Source organism: Eptatretus burgeri, chromosome 9, assembly GCF_056783735.1.
Source record: "Eptatretus burgeri isolate ZD-2024b chromosome 9, Ebu_testis_v1, whole genome shotgun sequence".
NCBI classification, from domain to species: domain Eukaryota; kingdom Metazoa; phylum Chordata; class Myxini; order Myxiniformes; family Myxinidae; genus Eptatretus; species Eptatretus burgeri.
Window position 1 is genome coordinate 95605056 of NC_140969.1, and position 17293 is coordinate 95622348.

The window sequence follows — 17293 nt, forward strand, 5'->3', positions numbered from 1 at the left end:
TAAATTGATTAGATTTCAGCATCAAGAGGTCAAAGGTCAGAGGTCTTGTCATGTAAAAGTGTGATACTTGAGAACAGGTGAAGGTATTTAAATCAAACTTGGTACAAGGATGTATATAAATGATGTAATAATGTGGGCCGAGCGAGGCATTTGTAAAAGTGCCATTCTAGTTCTAACTACATTCATTGCCTCTCGGCCAAGTTCTGCAACAGCTTCTATATCGCGTCCATTTTACTCGTTTTCAGTCCATCGTCATGTTTTCCTTGTTGATTTCACCCCTTTTCACACCCCCATGTTTCTTTATTGAAATGGTTAAACGATAAATTTGGGTCGATTTGTCTGTCTGTCTAATTGTTTGTCCACACAGAACTTTAGTGTTTTTCTCCGCAACCGCTTGTCGGATTGAGATAAAATTTTCACCATCGGATTGACGACTCGTGTAGAATGTTTTAATGATAAATATGACATCATAGGTCACGTGGTATGGCAGCCATGTTAGAAAAACGGAAAAACTTTGATCTTTATATCTCTGAAACCGCACATTTATATCTCTATAACCCTCACCCTAACACCAAGGAAATAATGGAAACTTGGGACAAACTAAGTACTCCTCATGTGGAATAAGTGTGATTTTTTTTAATGACATCATAGTTGCCTTCATTATGACATCATAATTGTGTATGTTGAACACTTCATCTGATCAGTTTGAAAATTGTTGAGGGTCATCGAGGGATAAAATGGTCCACCGAAAAAAAACAAATTGATGACGTCATCGGTCACGTGATTCGGCAGCCATATTAATAAAATAAAATAAAAAAAAACTTCAAAAATCTTCTTCACTGAAGTGGCTGAACGGATCGAAGCAAAACTTTACACGGAAGACCGCCTATCCATGAGGAACAAAAGGTTCACACATATGACATCATAGGTCACATGGTTTGGCTGCCATATTGGATTGACCCTAAAACTTATTAAAAAAATCTTCTCCAGAACAGCTTGAGCGATCCAGGGGAAACTTCACACAAATGTTCCCCAAGCCTTGGGTGTTCAAGTTTATGAAGCAATAATTGATAGGTCACATGATTTGACAGCCATATTAGATTAAAGAAAAATATTAAATTATCTTTTCTCTGGAACCACTTAATCAATCAATGTGAAACTTCACAATTATTATCGAGTAGTGGTGGGGAATACAGGTTTTAAATTTCAACTTGATCGGACACACGGTCTGGCAGCGGAAATTATTTAATTTTTTTGATCTGGGTTCTTTGTTTTTTTTGGAGATAAGCTGACTTGGCTGTGCCTGGATGGGTTTGAAGGTAGAGGAATAGCAGCTGGAATGTGAATCCTATCGAGGTTCCTCCTGATGACTTCATCTTTTCTTTTTGCTTCTTCGGGTTCCTTCAATCCTTCCGATGACTCCAATGCAGGACTTGGACCTATTTGGGCTTCCATTTGATTTGAATTAATTTTAATCTCATTCTGAATTCAATTGAATAATAATTTAAAAAAAAACGAATTAACAATTCTATATTTTACCAACTGTCCCAACATCTTTGAGAAATGGCTGTGTCCTTCTCTGGATGGATCTGTGTTCCTGAAACAATTTGTGTTTATGAAGGTATGATCCAGACATTTTTGTCTCTCTTAACCATTTTGTCTTTTTTGAGTTTCTAAACCTTCATAACGTATTGTGTACTGCCCCTTTGGGCACAGCTCGGAAGGAATGTTGGCAACATTCTTTATCCTTATTTTTGTCTCATATCCAGCCAAAAAGGTTTAAATAATGCAATGGTATACACAAGAGGACCATTTTGAAAGTGTGCAATGCAAATGTGGAGTGAAGGCCTGCTACGCATGATTGCATGTTGCCAAAGGCTTTGACGGTGGGCTCACATTGCCTTGGAAATTATATCCGTGTAAATAGAAAGATCCCAGCTGCCACTTAAACTGCCCTTCACTGTGCAGAGTTTCCAAAATGTGACTCTCCATCCGACTGTTCAGTGACCTTCATTATTATGCTTCACACTATCCTACGTGTACGGATTTCCGTTTACCCTTCAGCAGAATTGTCTGTCCATTGTCATGTATTGCAAAATGGGGAATATGGAGATGTAGTTGGCACCCAAGCATACAGTTTTAAACTTGAATACTGAGAATGCCAAAGGATCTTGTATGCCATCTGTATGGAACTATAGGAGAGGGTTTTTTGTTGTTGGTTTTTTTAAAGACAAAGTCGAGGCTCATGGAGGAGCTCAGAGCTATAATTGATCAGGACGTAACAGAACAAAAATATCAGTAGAGAGAGGGGGGTAGAAAACACCAACAGCAGTGTTAAGGGACAAAATAGAGAGAGATTTGAAGAAATCTTGAGCAAATCGCATTTCAAAGTTGGCCTCCAAAGCCAATTGCCGACTGGGCATCCGGCATCATACAAAGTCCTTCCTTGCACACCTGAACTTCGATCAACCGAGGAGGCCTTCAACCGCAGCTTGATGGAGTACTGCTCTCCCCTACTTCACACCTTGGAAACCGAGGTCTTTCAAGTTATCGATATCTCCAACGATGAAGCTGAGACTACGGGTCTATCGCTTCATCATCACAGACGGGTCGGTGGTCAATCTTCAATCAATTCAAAGTGAAATACAAACATTCAAAAACCTTTTTTTTTCTTCTATTTCTCATAGTTTTTATCGAGGTATAATTTAACATGTTTCATGTTGAACGAGAGAGTTCATAGAACACCTGACCACACACAGTCTTGAGATAAAGGACATGTGAAGGCTCTTTTTTAACTCTTGCTTTGCGTTTCCGAGCACGATCGATATTTCCGATGAGCCGCGGACTTTATCTCGATATTCCGCAAAGCTGAGCATGAGCTCATGCTCAGCGTTGCGGATTATCAAGATTCAAACAAAAATCACGACTCGATTGGTAGTTACAATGTAAAATGGTGTAATATTTTGTCCAATATTGTACAGCGAAACAGGAAGGTTTTTGAAAGTGGCAAGAAGGCGATTTGTGTTCTACAGCGTTCAAATATATAATTCAATTGAAATAAAATATACAGATTTTAAAGGCCGTCGGAAAACCTTTTTTGGAAGCATCCCACCGTTTATCCAATTACATCACCCAATCTAACATGTTACGTTAGTTATTCATGCCTGTTGTTTGTATCCTTTATGACGTCCCTAAAAACAGTAAGTTTCCCATTTGGAATGATTTTCAATTATGTTTGATTGCCAGACAGGCAGAGAGACAAACAATCACCTTACTCCTCTGTATTCAAACACTATCAGGACGAGATTCCATACGTTTTGCTAAATTCAGAGCACAATTACTGTTAAACTGCAGGTTCATGTAAAGATTCATGTTCTACAGTGTTCGCTATATAAAATCCAATTGAAATTAAGTAGTTCCTCGATCAGAGACTGACGGCTGTAGACAGACACAGACACAGACAGACAGAGTAAACCAATTGCTTAACCCCACTTTCTTGCGTTGTTCGCGCGTGGTAATTAAAATTTTAGATTCAATTACGTTTGCTCCATAAAAGCTCGTGCGCTATTTCAAGGAGTGCTAGGTTAAAGTATAGCTTGTGCATGTGCCTCATCTGGAGGGATGCAAACAATAGAAAGCTGCAGACAAAGAAGGCACCTACAAACAAACAAACCAACATTAGCATGCAAAAGTGGAGCTTCAGACAGAGAAGGGTGCACAGAATCAGCGAGTAGAAGAGATAGTTAATAGGCAAGTGGGATGTGGTCTCGAAGAACTGTAGGGAAAGAGCAAGGCAGAACAAACTCAAGGAGGCCATATGCCTCTGACTTGATACATACCTGTCTACCTCAATGCAAACTGTGTATTTTTACACAAAACCTTGCTAATGCACAATTGTCTGCCAATCCTTTACGATTGCTTGCCAAAAAGTTGCAGCAAAATAAAAAATTTTGATCCAGGTGTAATTATCTTTCGCCTTTTTTGAGCCCAAGTCCGGCTGTTACTTGATCCCAACTCGCTTCCTATCGTAAGCATCCTCGCCGCACGCCTCTGGCTCCAAACCAGCGGGAGAGCGTTTGGCATCACAGCAGAAGGATTACGACTCATCATGTGATCCAACTTGGTACAAAACTACCAAAATCACCCAGCACTCTTAAAAGTTTGAGGAAAATATGCACATATTGCGGGCATCAAGGCCTCAGATCTGAGCACTCCGTACGCACGCTGTGGTCATGACTTTTCAATCGCCCGCTCTGGAATTTCCCCCCTCAGATGGCATTGTTACAACAAAAAGAAAGTTTGACTTTAAACCTGAGATGAATATTGCTACACGCACGTTGGTTTGACACGATCTGTATAGCCGGCCATTTTCCTTTATTTTTTTCAATACGTGTACGTGCATTCCGGCCACTGAGTAACACTTCATTGTATTACCTCCGCCACTGAAGGTGGATGGAGGTTATGTTTCCACCCCCAATCTCAAAACATTGGGGGTGGATTTGGACGAAATTTGGTGGACAAGTCAGGTGTGTAACAAGGACGAATTAATTACATTTTAGGACATATCTGGATCAGGATCCCATAATTTTTAAAAAGTGATGTTTCACCATTAAGAGACAGTGCCAAAAACGATATTTCAAAAAGTTGTGAACGAATTCGGACAAAACTTTGTGGATGAGTTGGGTAGATGACAAGAACAAGCCAATTGGATTTCGGTTCAGGTCGGGATACAGATCCGGTCTATCAGTGGGATACAAAACATAAACTGATCAGTCTTCTGGCAGAGGTATGCACTTTATCTAGTTTGTTTCTTGTCATGGTTTTGCGAAATAAATCTCACCCAAAATATTGAATCTTACACAAAATGAAGAATTGGACATAAATACTTAAGAGATCGAGGCACTAGCGATGCACAATATGTTAATAGTTAGTAAAGTTGTATTTATTTGTTTGTTTGTTTCCTAAATCCCCACTGGCATTTTTGCTAATGGCTACTGGATTTGCCTCGTGTGTGTGTGTGTGTGTGTGTGTGAAGGGCTGTCGAACGGAATCCCTCTATGCCAGGTCACCACTCATTCCAGACCGACCCTTCTTGGTTGTGTGGAACATCCCATCAGAACAGTGTGAGCTTCGTTACCACATGAAGTTCGACATGAGACCATTTGACCTTGTGTGTTACCCAAATGAACATTTTAAAGGACAGAGTGTCACGGTGTTCTATCATGATCGTCTTGGCCTTTATCCTCATTACAAGGCAGATGGAGTGGCTGTGAATGGCGGATTACCACAGAACTCCAGCCTGCTTAGACATTTGGACAAAGCTAAAGAAGACATCGAGTCATACATGCCCTTGGGCAGTCCGGGGCGCTTGGCTGTAATTGACTGGGAGGACTGGAGACCTCAATGGATTAGAAACTGGGATAAGAAAGATGTGTACCGCCTGCAATCACGGCGGCTTGTCCACAAGATGCATCCAGATTGGCACGACGAGCTGGTCAACAAACAGGCTCAGTGGGAGTTTGAAACCTCTGCCCGGCAGTACATGCTCGAGACCCTCTACCTGGGTACAAGTTTGCGCCCTGATGCACTCTGGGGTTTCTATCTGTTCCCAGACTGCTACAATCATGATTACCAGAACAACTTTTCTGGATATACAGGACATTGTCCTGAAATTGAGATATTGAGGAACAAGGAACTGGAGTGGCTCTGGCAAGAGAGCACAGCGCTTTTCCCATCCATATACATGCCACAGCAACTCCGCTCATCAACCAACGGGAGGAAATTTGTGCAGCACCGTGTTCTCGAGGCATTGCGTGTGGCTCAGCTGGCTCGGCGCCACCATGCCCTTCCCGTCTTTGTGTACGCACAACCTGTTTACATCTATTCTGGTGCTGCCAAAGGCAACTTCAAAACCGAGGTGATTGAGCCTGGATTGTGCATTTTTTTCTTTTTTTGATCACATGTTGTTGTTCTCCAGATATCTTTAGACATGCCTCTTTTGATTTATCATGCTTAAAGGAGTGCTGAAGTGGGAATGACATTTATCATGAATATTCAGTGGAAACAAAAAAAAAAAAAAGAAAAAAAATCAGGGGTTGGGGAAAGAAAAGACTTCATTTTGTTTAGAGAGGACCTTAAAAGTCAACGGGCTTAGATTGTTTTGCAACGGCCAATAGTTATTGTCAGGTAGGCCACATGAGCATGTACATGTGCATTAAACAATCATGAGTGGCCAACCCAGCAGTAACCGGAGGTTGTTCATAAGGACTAATCCAAGCAATAGCCGAATGAGACTGGCAGCTTATTTCATCATCACGCCATGTCCGACCAAAATAAAAATTAGTTTCACGATATATTTGACTCCACACGGGACAGAAACACCATGGCGCATTTAGCCCCTCACTGCAAACTCCAACCAAGCTGTACTTGCCTTGTTATTGCGCTCGGCCTGGTTCTGTTCAATCCAATGGAACATCACAAGCACGCCGAACCAGAATTTGTGCACTCGCACCACCTGGAGACAATACAATGCCACAGCTTTGTTACGAGTGAACGAGCTGGGATTTAATCGATAAATCTGATCGTGAATTAACTGAGAGGATGTTGTGTTCTAGAAGTCTAGAACCTCTCAACCTCTCGAGGTCAATCCGGTGTCCTTACCACGACATCACTGTAATCTTGCACGATACGACACGCGTTATTTAAATGCAATACACTGAGCACAGTGGAAAAACAAATAAATTCTGCCTTGTGCTTAATATTGTTAATACCCTCTCTCGAAACCTTCCATTTCCTTCCCCGATGCATTACCTGCCTCTATCCTAGATAGATCTGGTGCATAGCATTGGAGAGAGTGCCGCACTTGGAGCTGCTGGCATCATCCTTTGGGGTGACATGAAATACGCCCAATCACGGGTAAGGCCTACATCCAGGTTTTGAGGCTTATCTCGGTTTTGCTTTCTCCACCCTGTTATTAGTCGCCTTCCGGTTTCACCAGAGGGGACTGTAGGTTTCCTCTCCACCTGTCCGTACGTCCATTCATCTGTCCGTCTATCCCACCTGTTTTTTTTTTTCCTGACTTTTTCCCCATACCCTTTAACATATTGAACTGAATCTTGGTCCATGGCTTTATTATGATAATTTACAGAACAAGTTCGAGTTTCAGGGCATTTCATCAATTTTTCACCGAGTTATACACCCTTTGTAAACTCAGACAATATCACATGTTATACATGGGTCCGTGTTCAGCTTCCCTGATTCCGCCCCAATAAAATCATGCGCTACCATTGCATGAAGCAGCACAGATTGGCAAGCATCACACCTTAGGCCTGGGTCAGTGCTCAGACCTGGTCAGACATGTTCAGACCTTAATCAGTCCATGGCCCAGTGCAATTGGAATGATCGCAAGTATATTACAACGCAGGTATGTAGCTGTATGCATGTTTTTGCTTCGGCAATGAACACGCCATTATACACCGCCAAGCTCAACAAACATTATTGGGACATGTACTGCAAAGCAACTCTCGCTCTTGTTATTTTCCTTCATCTATATTAATATTTCGGCACGCCCCTTTCTTTGTTCCACCATCAGATTTTTGTGACTGCATGAAATGAAACAAGATTTGGCACATATACTAATGATATTATTGTCTTCCTTAAGAGGCCCCTCAAAATTCGTTTTGATGCATTTTCACAAACTCCAACGGATTCCATTCAAATTCGGTACGATTTTGGCTTTTGGTCCAACTTAGGTCATTGGCTATAAATTTTTTCCATAACACTTCCGATATTCGAAAAAAAAATCGATAAATCGATATCCCTTATGGGATTTTCCATTCAAATCCACTCAAGTTTAAGGCCTACGGGGGACGCAAATTTCCACTTTGCCCCGGGCGCTGTTTACCTCTGCTACGCCAAGCTGTTAGGGTTAGGGTTAGGGTTTGGGTTAGTGTTAGGGTTAGGGTTAGGGTTAGCTACCCTAACACTAACCCTAACAGCTAACCCTAACCCTAACAGCGAACCCTAACCGCTAACCCTAACCCAAACTGCAACCCTAACCGCTAACAGCTATTCAGGAAATTTGCAAGAAAGCCCGGGCAACGCCAGACTTTATTGCTAGCCCGAGCAATGCCAGGCATTACTACTAGTCTCTCATATTTCACTTTGTGCACTTTGAGAGGAGGAGGATGGAAGACGTTTTTGTGAGTCAGACACACTATGTACAGATGAGACAGACATGTTTGAAATGTTTAAGATCTAACCATGCATTCATGAAATTTCATTGATGATTTTAATTAAACTGGAATGACAGGAAAAGAAAGAAGTTTTTAAAGCAAAATGGAGGGATTGGGTCACTTCACTTGGGCTGCTACAAATATTGCTCGAGGATGGACAGGATTGATCAGAGCTGATGATGTAAATACTCGTAATGTATATACATGTGTGTTGCTGGATGTAATCTCCATATGTGGGTTTCAGGAGTTGGTACAGAGCCCTCCCAGGTCTCAAAGTATCCATCTATGTGGTTGGTGCGTTGGTTATTTCACGATTAATTTTTTTTTGTATGCATAGTCGAGGCTCGTGGAAGAGCGAGCACACTGAACGCATCAAGACGCAAAACATGCATGGAGAAGGAAACTCCAAGGAGGAAAAACTGGGAAATTAGGAGTTGGGATTTGGGTGGAGTTCATGGGAGAGGAGATCATCGTTTTGGATTGGAGACGATCTGAGATGGTGGTGAACAGCTGTCTTGAAAACCTGGAGGAAAGAATGAGATTGGAGAGAATGTGAAAGTTGATTCCACAGGTGGGGAAAAGAAGAGGAACAAATGAGTGGAGGTGAGCAGGGATCTTGGCTTTAGGTAGTTTTACCAGAAGGGTTGTTGGTGGACCGTGTGCACCCTACAGAAACCAGGGGAGGGGCAAAGCACGGAAAAAGCAGAGGGTGCAAGACCAGAGAGGATGCTGTGCAAGACAGAGACCACCGACCTGTCTGCGATAGGAGAGTGATAGGCCCATCGACTCAGCTACGTCACGGGACATTCCGATAATCTTGAAGGACTTGGTTTTCATCCCGTAAAGCTGAGAAAGGTGTCAGGCCGGGGTGCCAGTCCAGAGAGGAGAGCAGTCCTCCATCAAGCTGTGAATGACAGTCTTGTAGGTGGATAATAGTTCAGATGTGCGAAAGGAGGACTTTGTATGACCAAGGATGCCCAGTTGGCGGCTGGCTTTGGAGGCCAACATTGAAATGTGATTTGCCAAAAAAAGATCATGGCTGATAGCGAGTCACAGGAGCTTGAATGACTGAACCTCCTCAAGAAGGTAGTTAAGAGAGTAGATAGGAGGGTTTGCCAAACGGTCCTTTCAGAGAGATATAGTGAGAGTGTGGGATTTGTTAGAATTGAAAGACAAATTCCAAGTGTTTGACAATCTTGTGAAGAGAGGGAAGAGGCTGCAGCTTGCCTGTAGATTGCTGAGTGGTTGCCTCAGCCTTGGACGCATGCATGGACGTCATGACAGGACCCAAAACATTAGCCCCCCAATGTGGTTGACACCCCATTGGAGGTGGTGGGGGGGGGGGATAATAAAATAGTGTATTTGGACTAAGTCCAGCCCTTGTTTCACATGAAAAGCCAATTCACTCATTAATGGGACACAAGATTTGTTTAAAGTTTAAAGGCGTCAGGGAAAACCACCATTTAGCACACACGTTTTTCACTGCGTGACCCGAATCATGGACAAAATGTGTTTGCATTAACTTTTCCAATCAAATCAAACTTGTGATCTTTCTTACTACCGTTCTTCTTCCTCTTTAACGGCCACATTTATTCCCACATTCTTGTGGGGTTGGCTTGGAGAAGCTTGGCCCAATGTTTCACGAACCGGCTGGCTCGGCCTGACGTTTGACTAAAGTTGGGGCAGGAATTTGTAATTTGTTCATGATGCCGGCGATAGCTCGCCTATTCATCATGAATGACACTGTAAGATCTTTAACATCCACCAACGAATGCTGGCAGACGGGATGCCCAGTTTAACGTCCATCCGAGGGACGACACACAGTGATGAATCACCCTGCCTGTAAAACAGCAGGATGACAGTTTATAGCCGTGGCAGGATTCAAACCCAGACTGGATAGCCTAGAGGCGAGTGTCCGTACCTTGAGGCTATTCTTCTAGCCCCTTTTCTCGTGACCGTTGCTTACCTTGAATGTTCTATCAATCTCTAATGTTGCCTTCTGGAAGTCAGTTTACATATTTCCTCTCTCTCTCTCGTCATTCTTTTTTAAATTAAAAACATCTCTTTTTGGCAATTTGGATCCTTCCACCACCAATTAATTGTATGAACATATCAAACAACCTGCACACAATATTAGCAACTTTGTTCTTCAATCTATCACACCTTAACTAAGTGTTGAAATCCTCTAACACCCATCCATCACGATGTGCTAATGATCAGGAACGTAAAAGCAAAGCACCATCTCAGGTTATCCTCCAAACCCACGTGTAACCTTTTATACCCCATTAACACCTGGTCCAACTCCTCCTTCTATCCCTTTACAAGTGAGTAATTTTACTCTCATTTTATTATCCATTCATTCGTTCATTTGCTTATTGCATCTGCCTGTTGTCCCACTGTCAGTGTTTCCTTCTACCCTCTAATCACATCACTTTCCTCAACGTAACCTTTGTACAAAAAATACCCAAGAAGACGCATGCATCATGGTTTTCCACAGGATAGCTGTATTGGATTGAAACAGTATGTTGCAAACCAACTTGGCACGTATATAACGAACGTGAGCAAGGCCGCTCGCGAGTGCAGCCGAGCACTGTGCAACCAGCATGGACGTTGTGCACGACAGGATCCGTCATCCGAGGCCTACCTGCACTTGAACCCACACAGCTTCACCATCTGGCCTCCCCGTCACGAAGGTACGTGCTCCGGTTTCTGACGATAACCGTCATCGCACACTTTCAGTTTTGTTTGAGAAAAGTCTGTGTCCGGATGTTCACAGGTGAAGACTTCCTGGTCTCGGGCCGACTATCCAGAGCGGACCTGCGGCACTTAGAACGCAACTTCGCATGCCATTGTTACGTTGGCTGGGATGGTGAACGTTGTGACTATTTGTCAGCTGCCCTGGCCAGCACGACGTTCTCGTTTTGCTGGATTCTAACCTTGGGCCTCGTTCCCATTTTATACATCCTCTGATCCACCGTACCACTGGCTTTCATGACTAATGCACATCGAGATTTCAACACTGAGGATTTTACACTAATTGAAATTTTTTTTCCATATTTCAACACATGATGCTTTTTTCCTTGTCAGAGCTATAGGAACAACCCTAAACTGTTGTGAGCATTTGTAAAAGAAATGTGGTTAATATTTTCTCAGAACGACGAAGAACTCTCATTAAGAGAACAGCGTTACCATGGTCCCCTTGGGAGAAACAACTGGTTTCAATTAATCTCCAATCAATTAAATAAAAATTTCAATCAGTCACCTGACTTAAAAAATATTAAAAAATTAAAAAAAAAACTAAAACTTTCAGCGACCTCGGCTATTTAGTAATGGGATGACAGATGTTTCCGTTCCACTGGCAAAAACAAATTTTATCCTTTATGTTTGGCTGGCAGGAATGCTCTCAGCTGTTTATCCTGGATTTGAATCCCAACCAAGCTCTAAACTGTCATCTTGGTGCATCGAGGGCAGGGTAAAGCATCAAATGTGCGTGCCGTCCATCGGAGGACATCAAGCCGGGTGTTCCATTGACAAGCATGAGGTAGTAGACGTTAAAGACCCCACAGTATCTTTCTAAAGAGTAGGCGAGTTATCACCGACACTCTGAACAAAGTACAAATTCCTCTCCTGAATTAGTGCTGGGAAGGTAACAGAAAACCACCAGCATAATGAAACCACACTGCATAACCAAACAGCATTGCCAAACCTAAATGCATAACCACACCACATCGTAAAATGACCCAGCATAACCAAAACACATTGCTAAATCAACCGGTATAACAAAACCATATTGCTAAACCAACCGGCATAACTACACAGCATAACCAAACAGCATTGCCAAACCTAAATGCATAACCACACCGCATCGTGAAATGACCCAGCATAACCAAATCACATTGCTAAATCAACCGACATAATTACACAGCATAACCAAACAGCATTGCCAAAACCTAAATGCATAACACCGCATCGTGAAATGACCCAGCATAACCAAAACACATTGCTAAATCAACCGGTATAACAAAACCATATTGCTAAACCAACCGGCATAACTACACAGCATAACCAAACAGCATTGCCAAACCTAAATGCATAACCACACCGCATCGTGAAATGACCCAGCATAACCAAATCACATTGCTAAATCAACCGACATAAGGCATAACCAAACCACATTGCTAAACCAACCGGCATAACTATACCGCATAACCAAACAGCATTGCCAAACCTAAATGCATAACCACACCGCATCGTGAAATGACCCAGCATAATCAAATCACATTGCTAAATCAACCGACATAAGGCATAACCAAACCACATTGCTAAACCAACCGGCATAACTATACCGCATAACCAAACAGCATTGCCAAACCTAAATGCATAACCACACCACATCGTGAAATGATCCAGCATAACCAAATCACATTGCTAAATCAACCGACATAAGGCATAACCAAACAGCATTGCCAAACCTAAATGCATAACCACACCGCATCGTGAAATGACCCAGCATAACCAAATCATATTGCTAAATCAACCGACATAACAAGGCATAACCAAACCACATTGCTAAAGCAACCGACATAAGGCATAACCAAACAGCATTGCCAAACCTAAATGCATAACCACACCGCATCGTGAAATGACCCAGCATAACCAAATCACATTGCTAAATCAACCAACATAAGCATAAGGCATACCAAACCACATTGCTAAACCAACTGGCATAACTACACCGCATAACCAAACCAATCAGCATAATCAAACAGCATTGCCAAACCACTGGGCATAACCTTTCACCCAGAAACTGTTTCAGCGGTCCTGGTGCGGTAAATAATCTGATACATTGATAATTCTCTGTATAGTGGCATGAACTCACTCATCATTAGTGAATGCATATTGAACTAAGACTAAATTATTAATGTGGCCTGCTGGTGTGTGTGTGTGTGTGTGTGTGTGTGTGTGTGTGTGTGTGTGTGTGTGTGTGTGTGTGTGTGTGTGTGTGTGTGTGTGTGTGTGTGTGTGTGTGTGTGTGTGTGTGTGTGTGTGTGTGTGTGTGTGTGTGTTGCTAATGCAACACCCCCTGCAAACCAAGGAAAGATTGTGGAATTTGTTCAGGGTGTCGACAATAACTCACTAACTTTTCAGCTGAAGGAACCGTGGGTTCTTTAATATCCACTGGCAACCAATTTGGACGAGACGCCTGGCTTAACATCCCTCCCAAGTATGGCACAGGTGCTTACAAAAGTCTGCCTACGAATCACCAGTCAAGGATGGCACTGGGACTAGACGGCTCGTAACAATTCGTTCAGTCGTATGGGAGCTTGTACCAATTTGGAAAGCCACTCAACCCTGTAGTGCCCATCTCATCCTGTGAGACATTAGGATTTGGTAAAGGCAGTCAGTATTCCAGCACAACCCTGTAGTGCCCATTCGTTACCATTGCATCAATTTGTATTGAAGATAACATTGCATTCCTTTTTGCACTTGGGTCATGTCTGGGAACATGTAGAGGAAGCACATATTTTTTCAGGGAAAGACAAACTTCTCCAAACAAGACTCTTTCACGTCCCTACACATTGGTTTCAAGGGGCAACCAAGTAAAGTGCAGGACTGTGCGAAGGGCAGTTACTCCGACTTGGCAGTCTCTGCACAGCAATGGTTGGACCTTTAACCTCTTTGTGGGTTATCCATTCTGCCAGAGAGTGGGTCGATTGATGCTGCCCGAGTCGGCTCGTCAGGGATTATCGAGGGAATGTCAGTTAATCACGATATAATTTTATTTTCCACATCCTAGGCATGCATCGTTATTACTCAGTGAATCCCCTCACATACGGATACCATTGCTGGCCAATGTTCAAACAACTCAATAATAAATTGTATATGTTGTGTGTGAACTGTTTACAAAACCCGTTTCCTTCTCCGTTACTACAATGAACTTGAACACCATAATCTCTCTTATTGTTCAGGCAAGTGTTCCTGGAATTCCTGAAATTGTAAGATGCTCACAGATGTTACAGTCAATAAGCAAACTGTTTGGTTTGCAAGTCTTCTTCCATTTCTTTGCAGTAATTTGTACGAAACATTGACGTCAGCGAATCGGATTCTTGCTCGTCTTAGAGACGTTTATCTTACAACCATTGGCTTAACACAAACATGCTTTTCCCTCATTCCTGGAGACAAACGATGGTGAGCCGTAATCACCGTACTTTTATCTCCATCCGCATCACCAGCCAAACGGAAGACAAACTTACTACGAACCAAGTGCACACTACTCCTACCAAATATGGGTATCTATAAAAGAAAATGTCAGAGTTTAATATATTTGTGATAATAAATGTCATTGTACAGCATAAAGGGGACAACCATTTTCTGCGCGGTATGTTTTCTTCTTTGGCTTTGAGTGGCAACTCGATTCGAGAAAACACATGAACGGTTACGTTGTTGGGTCTGAGGTTGTAGACGAGCCGCCTTGGGCTTTACAAGGAGTGCTTGTGTTTTCTCACCAGACATATCTGAACGACACGTGTGGCTTTGAGTCGGTCCAAAGGATTACGGGTTCGTGTAAAGTACTTGCAAGCGAGGAATGACAAAGGTGCCTCCCAATTTTCAAACAAACAATGAAGTTTGTTTGGTCAAAATGGTGAGAGCTTCCCTTTTTGTGGCAAGTAAGTAAACTATCAACATGGAAGTTGTTCTGTTTGATCGACCTGCATACGTGGGGCAAAATTGAAAATGCATTTTCCAATTGATGATCAGAAAAAGTTAAATTTGAGGGTTTGGATGATTTGAGGGTTTTTTTTTTTTGGTTTTTTTTTTTCAATGGAGGGAGGTATGATAGATAAATAATACATCGGGCAACGCGTCGCTCGCCATGCAGTGTGCCATGCACCAGGCAAAATCAGACATGTATTTTTGTCACATCATCGTAACTATAACTTAACAGCAATTTTTTTCTGACAAAGAGGTGCATTTATTTGTCACCAATTAATTGGTCATGCATACTATTGATTAAAAAAAATAAATGAACTTTTTAATTTTATAAATCACGTTTTCATTCATCGATCATTTAAATTGAGGTCGGTATACGGAACCCACATTGTTTTTTAATCCAACACAAATGCAATACCCGATTTGCTGTTTACATGTGCATATCTGGTAACCACAAGATATTGAGTATTATTGTGACGATGATCGACGATAAGGGTGAAAGTAAAGTAAATATGTTTTGAGCTTATTTAACCTTGTTCATGGAACAAAAAGGATGATTCTGTTCGTCTCGATGCTTTGCACAATGAGGGACCTGACAAGGTTGACCTTGAAACCTGACAATATTAAATTAAAGGCTTAATTGAAGGTGAAACACTCGAATCCTGACAACCCAGAGATGACGGTGCGATCATGATCGATCGATCGTTCTTTTTGAACAAATTGTAGTTCAGATATCAAACTAACATGCTTTGACATTTGTCTTCTCGCTAACGCCGAATGCAGAGATTTGATATAGATTGCTAACTTATTTTACTGTACGATTAATTATGTGGACCGAATTTTGGCGAATTAAAAGCTTTTTCTTGAAAATGACCGTCTCCGTCATTGTTCACTGGTAACCCAGCTCGTTGTACGAGTTTGGTGGTTCAAATTTTTTACTTGTTTTTTGAATCACCCAACCAGTGGGTTTGGATGTGAATTTCAAGTGGATTTCAACTTATTTGCTGAAAGCAAAGATTGAATAGTATGTAGGTGATAATATTAATAGAGGATGTTCTATTACGCACTGTCGCATCAGACGCCCAGCTAATGCACACGTTCTGAGTCGGGGGTTCAACCAACGTGAGTTTAAAGTTACCGTGGTCGATTAATATTACGATCCCCCAAGGATCGCCCAAATGAAAGCTCAAACTAGTGGTGGGTCGCACATGAAGGCCAAATGGTGGTGAGACGTTTCTCATAATCAAAAGGATTTCCATTGCATTTGAGGGAAAATGATGGACAGCATAATGTATAAAATAAATACGGAACAGGCCTTTGGTCGACACAGACGGATGCAATCCTATTTACAATGTTAATAAGAAATAACCCACTGTGGTGCCAAAATATCAGACTCGAACAACGAAGGGAAACAGAACAGGTGAGGACTTCTGCAGGCATGAGCTGGTCCTGGTCCAGGATGATCGTGGTTGTGCATGTTGGAGTGGCACAAGGCAAAGTGCAGTTCGGGGCAAGAGAATGGATGGCATTGAGAAAGAATGGTGATGAAGATGTGGTGGCATGTCTCTGTAAATTTTCTTTAAAAAAAAAAAAAAACAGCCACAAAAACAAAAATACAGAAAGATGTCAATCTCTCAAGCTCAAACTTCAACTGCTGCGCACGTGTGTGGACCCAGCTTTCATCACCTCCAAGACTGCCCTCATGCACGGCGGGCCAATCATTGGCCGCACGCTGGCGTGGGCTGCACCATCTTGTGGGGTGCCCTCTCAAAGTTGTTCAGCCGCTCTTCAGGGCCCCACAGCTCACTCTGCCCCCCCCGGCCCATTGTCCTCCAGCCAAACGGCCCGTGTTGCTTCCTTTTCAAGCGCGTAGCGCATGCAAGGTGCTTTTGTGTCCAAGTCCTCTGCCTATCCTCACTTGTACAGGTGGTTTTACACAACACCCCTGTCCATTTCTGCTCTATAAAGAACGGTCATTGCCCTCTTTGTGCACATGTTATACATGACAGATCCCTAATACAGGAGTAAATATAACGTATTCGAACACACAGTCAATACTATTCCTACCATGTTCGAGCTAAAGGACTCCCACACCCACTTCTACAGATGGTTTGCCGTTTCCTGCTCAACAGTAGCCAGGGCAGGAATTTGTAATTTGTTTAGGGTGCTGGCGATAGCTTGACAACTCTTAGCTAAATATACTGTGAGATCTTCAATGTCCACCAACGAATAACAGCAGATGGGATGCCATCCAGCACATGCACATATAGATATTACCTGTAGGCCAGTCGAGATCTGCCACCACTGGCTCCTCACCTCCATGGAGATCACTGGATAAACCTCCTCCT

General features: G+C 42.5%; 1 protein-coding gene across 10 annotated transcripts in view; it reads left to right on the forward strand.

Moving 5' to 3' along the window:
- The window catches only part of LOC147020680 (hyaluronidase-2-like), a 65969-nt gene extending 50154 nt beyond the window's left edge, over positions 1-15815 (forward strand). For all 10 annotated transcript variants that reach the window (XM_085896212.1, XM_085896211.1, XM_085896210.1 and 7 more), the window contains 4 exons: positions 5036-5917; positions 6826-6915; positions 10732-10927; positions 11011-15815. In XM_085896212.1, the coding sequence (XP_085752338.1) occupies positions 5036-5917; positions 6826-6915; positions 10732-10927; positions 11011-11204 (1362 nt within the window). In that variant the 3' untranslated portion in view covers positions 11205-15815. The remainder of the gene's footprint in view (positions 1-5035; positions 5918-6825; positions 6916-10731; positions 10928-11010) is intronic.
- Positions 15816-17293: the final 1478 nt, after the last annotated feature.